At 51.3% G+C, this 4,926-nt stretch overlaps 1 protein-coding gene across 1 annotated transcript; it reads left to right on the top strand.

The window, feature by feature from the left end:
* Nucleotides 1-1,543: 1,543 nt before the first annotated feature.
* On the top strand, nucleotides 1,544-4,325 carry LOC111555542 (translation initiation factor IF-2-like). The gene is made up of 3 exons (XM_031935091.1): nucleotides 1,544-1,763; nucleotides 1,825-2,564; nucleotides 2,730-4,325. Exons 1-3 carry the CDS (start codon nucleotides 1,544-1,546, stop codon nucleotides 2,817-2,819), a joined length of 1,050 nt encoding a protein of 349 aa, XP_031790951.1. The 3' UTR covers nucleotides 2,820-4,325.
* Nucleotides 4,326-4,926: the final 601 nt, after the last annotated feature.

Genomic DNA, 4,926 nt, shown 5'->3' with positions numbered 1-4,926 from the left:
CATGGTGGTGTGCACCTGTAATCCCAGCTACTCGGGAGGCTGAGGCAGGAGAATTGCCTGAACCTGGGAGGCAGAGGTTGCAGTGAACCGAGATTGCACCATTGCACTCCAGGCTGGGCAACAAGAGCAAAATTCTGTCTTGGGAAAAAAAAAAAAATACACACACACACACACACACACACACACACACACACACACACACGGCCTAGTTTCCCCCAATGACATTTGCAAATGCTTAATATGATACCATAACTAGGATACTGACGTTGATACAATTTACCTATCTTATTCAGATTTTCCCAGTTTTACTTGTACTCATTTGTGTGTGTGTGTTAAGTTCTAGATAATTTTATCACTGTACTACCATACTCAAGATGTTTAACAATTCCAAAGTCACAAGGATCCCTTGTGTCGCCCTTTTATATCATACCTGCCTTCTTCCCACCTTACTTCATCCCCCAACTAGATGGATTTTCCAAATCCTTTTATTTGGAAATAAGTTCAAACTTACAGAAATGTTCAAGTACACCCTATATGCAGATTCACTGATAATATGCAGCTTACCTTTATTGCCCACTCAGCTTTATCATTTTTTCCTATCAAGATTTTTTTTCCCCTGAATCATTTGAAGGTAGGCTGCATACATTATGACCTTTACCCTTTCAAGATACTTCAGTGTGTATTTCCTAAGAATTAGATATTCTTGTACATAATTACAGTAGAAGTTATCAACATCAGTACATTTAACATTGATCCAATACTTTAATCTCTTACATGGATTCTGATTTTGTCAGCTGGAATGTCCGTGATGTATTTCCCCTCTTCTAGCACAGGATGAAGTCTATCAGGCATGGCATTTAGTTGCCCTGACTCTTTTGCACCTTTTAATCTGGAACATTTCCCAAGCTTTCTTTTGATTTTAATGACATTGATATTTTTGAATAATACAGACCCTTCCTCTTTTTAATAGATGTTCCTCATTCTGGGTTTGTCTCATGTTTCATCATCATGATTCAGGCTATGCATTGTCCCCAGGAATACTGCATAGCTGATGTGGACATGATGATATCCATCTGCTTCTGGTGATGTAAATTTTGATCACCTGGTTAAGATGCTCTCTGCCTGCCTCTTCGTATAGTTACTATTTCCGCTCTTGCTACTAACAGATATAAACCATCTATGGGGAGACACATCAACCCAGACAAATATCTGTCAGCCAGTAACAGCCCCCTAGAGTAAGCATCCATGGATGATTCTTGCCTGAACCAATCTTCACTATACACTTGATGATCTCTTCAAGTCGTCTATGCCAGTATGAGAAATCAGGTTTTGTAGGGTTTAGTTTCCTTACACCTTTGGTTCTGGTCTTCTTCTTCTTCAAGTCCTCCCAATGTCCTCTATGACCCCTGGGTAGAAAAGAAGAAGTAGACTCAGTAGCCTCAAATGGAAATGAGATCATGTGGGTTGTTCCCCGTTAAACCGTCCACAAGTGATTTGCATAACAGAATGGCTTGTAAGCTCTTACTTCCCGGATCGGTTCCTGATGCCCCCTCTGCTGTCCACCACACCCCCGCCTGTCATCCTTTGGTGGCATCTTACTCCAAACGCCAGTTCCATCCCCTCCAGGCTTCTCCCCGTCCCTGGCTCCATCCTCTCTCCATTTAAGCCTAAGGGCAGCTTTGCTAGAAGACAGCCCGCCCTGCAGGAACAGAAAGCCTGGACTTCCACTGTGTTCACCACCATCAGCGCCCCGGGCCGCGGGGGTCCCGTCCTTCCCTTAGACCGACTCTGGAAGGACCCCGAGAAGTGCTAGAAGAAAATAAGCGCTCGAGGAGGGATGTGATCAGCTTTTCCGGATTCAGGTCTTTACCGGATACTTCTCTGTGCCCCACGGCGTGGGTAAAAGTGCAGGGGCGGCCACGGGCGAGGAAGGCGGGGCGCGGCTCCGGACGACTGGGACGTGGTCGGCGGGAATCCCGGAGGGCGGCCCGCAGGTGGCGGCGCGGGGCGGCGGGCGGGGCCGGGAAGGGGGAGGGCTCGGCGCGCGTCGGGCGGTGACGGCAGCGCGGAGGGGAGGTGCGAGCCGCCCGCTCGCCGGGGAGCCATGGCGAGAGGCCGCGCCGCGGCGCCCGCATCAGTGCCCGCGTCCGCAGCAGCGCCCCTGCCCGCCGCCCCGGGGCCCACCCGGCCGCCGCCCCCGCGCGCCCCGAGCCTTTGACGCCCGCGCGCCTCGAGCGAGGCGTCCCCCGGCGCGGGGCCGCGCGCGGGAGAGTCCGAGTGCAGCCTTAGCGTCCCCGATAGTCTCGAACGCCCCGACGACCCCCGCGTCTCAGAACCCCGGACTCCGAGCCCAGGAGCGCCAGGGCGGCAGGCGGGCAGTAGGAGGCGGCGGCGCCGGAGCGGAGCCACCGCGAGTGCCCCCGTGCCGCCCGGCCGGCTGCAGCGGAGGGAACCGGAGCAGCCGGGCGGCCGGGGTCGGGCCGAGAACGACGCGGAGGAAGCCCCCACCGAGGCCCCCGGGGACCGCGCCTGCTGCCGGGTTGCGCTCCGCGCCCCTCTTGCTGGTAAGCCAGGGTTCCCCTCACCCGCGCCCCCTGCGCCTCGGGCCCGGGGGATGGGGAAGAACACGGGTGTTCCGGGAGTGTCCACTTGAGATAGTGGCGGCGGGAGAGGCCGGGCGCCGGGACCCTGTGGGGACAGCCTTCCTAATGCACCGGCCGCACCTGCAGGAGGACCTCGGAGCCCGGAAAAGTGCCCCTAGGGCATCGTGTCGGCCACGCCGCGTGGCCTGGATTCCGCGCTCCGGCACTCCGAGGTGACAGTGAGGCGACCTTCAAAGAGCCTGGAGCTGAGCCAAACCAGAGCGCGGGCAGCACCCCGATTCCCACTCACCCGCAAAACTTGATGAAAATGACATCATCTGAGCGTGTCAGAGCAGAAAGATGCCTTTTAGAGCCCTCCTTTGCATCCTCAGAGTTAACAAGTTTACTTTGTCACTTTCTTGACTTGATTTTTAAAGCTCTTTTCTAGTCTCCAAGGTCAACCTCTTGCAGCTAAAAACAAATATAATGAACCGTATCATTTCTTCTTTTGTAAAGTTGTGTTTCAGGAAAGATGTTAAAAGTTGACCGGCTCTTGAGGCTGACGCTGGGTGCCCCCTCCCCGTTAAGCTTCCCTGTTTTAGAACCTTTGGCTGCACTTGTTCAGACACTGAAATTAGCGTCCGCTTTGAGAGCCTTCAAAGTATTCGTCGTTGGACCGCTGATATATATATATTTTTTCTGATATGCTTCACTATAACTTTATTTGCTTCAAATGTGTAAACCTTGTCAATACTATCTGTGAGTGTGTATTGGGGACTGGTAATCTTTTCTGGAGGGTCTTTTGTTTATCTGGAAGCGGAGTGGAGGTTACCATAGGGAAACGGTCTAGTTCCAGGGTCCTTTCCAATTTCCAACTACAAAAGCAGCAAAGAGGAAGGTGCTCAGACTGAGCTCTGATTAGCCCTGGAGCCAGTCTGCACTGGGGAGGGTCTCCCCAGATTGAGTGAAGGGACAACAGGCTGCGAGCTTGACTGGTAGGTTTGGAGAGTTGGACCTGGAGTGACAGATGGCGCCTTCCCTTTTGTCTCTCGGTTTGGAATGGTCATACTCGGTTGCTCTTTGATCTTTGACCTCAGCTTTGTCGCAGAGGTTCCCAGGCCAGTGTTGTCTAAGCCAGCTGGAGAGCAGAGCCGGGCCCTGAGGGATGCTGAATCGGGTTAAAGCCCTTGTCTCAGGGCTGCGAGTTTGGCAACAGTTGGATTTCAGCTTGGCCCCAGCACCAGCCGTTTCCTGTTTGATATCCCAGGGACCAGTTTCCCATCCCCAGTGCTCGTTGAGGGTGTCTCCACTCTGGCTGTGTTGCTTCTCCTTCTCTTTGGTCTTGGAGTGGGAAACTTGGACTGAAATTCCAACTCCTCTCCCTTTATTGGCTGTGTGACCTTACTTAACCTCTCTGTCCTGCTCTTCCCCTCTCTGGGAGACAATGTTTTAAATGGAAGTGTCTGTCTGTAAAAGTTTGAATAACATGGGAGAGTTTTCAGGTCTCATTCCAACATGATTGGGTTTGTAATTTGGTAACCTTTTTGAGCCCCAACAGGGATAATAAAGCATATAATAGTAATTGTTGTTTTATAGGTTTATTATGAGGGTTAAATCAGGTAATATAGAAGAGCTTTGGGCCGGGCGTGGTGACTCACGCGTGTATTCCCAGCACTTTGGGAGGCTGAGGCAGGTGGATCACTTAAGGTCAGGAGTTCGAGACCAGCCAGGCCAACATGGTGAAACTCCCGTCTCTACTAAAAATACAAAAATTAGCTGGGCATGATGATGGGCACCTGTAATCCCAGCTACTCAGGAGGGTGAGGCAGGAGAATAGCTTGAATCTGGGAGGCAGAGGTTTCATTGAGCCAAGATCGCGTCACTGCACTTCAGCCAGGGCGACAGAGCAAGACCCTATCTCGAAAACAATAACAACATAAAAATAAAAGGGCTTTCAAAATAATAGAGCACTATTCACATTGAATGGAGTTCTTAAACTTTCACTTTCCAAATTAACAACACCTTAAGTTTTGCTGTCTTAAGTAGACTTTGTTCCTGTCATTGCATTCTATTGCATTCTGTTTTTTGTTTTTTGTTTTTTAATTCTTTGAGACAGAGTGTTGCTCTGTCACCCAGGCTAGAGTGCAGTGGTGCGATCTTGGCTCACTGTGGCCTCCACCTCCCCAGTTCAAGCGATTCTCTAGCCTCAGGCTCCCGAGTAGCTGGGATTACAGGCACCTGCCACCACGCCCAGCTAATTTTTGTATTTTTAGTAGAGACGGGGTTTCACCATGTTGGCCAGGCTGGTCTCAAACTCTTGGCCTCGAGGTATCTGCTGGCCATG

The sequence above is a fragment of the Piliocolobus tephrosceles genome, chromosome 2, assembly GCF_002776525.5.
Source record: "Piliocolobus tephrosceles isolate RC106 chromosome 2, ASM277652v3, whole genome shotgun sequence".
Lineage (NCBI taxonomy): Eukaryota > Metazoa > Chordata > Mammalia > Primates > Cercopithecidae > Piliocolobus > Piliocolobus tephrosceles.
The sequence above is the reverse complement of the archived record's forward strand: the minus strand, read 5'-3'. Positions and strand labels throughout refer to the sequence as shown.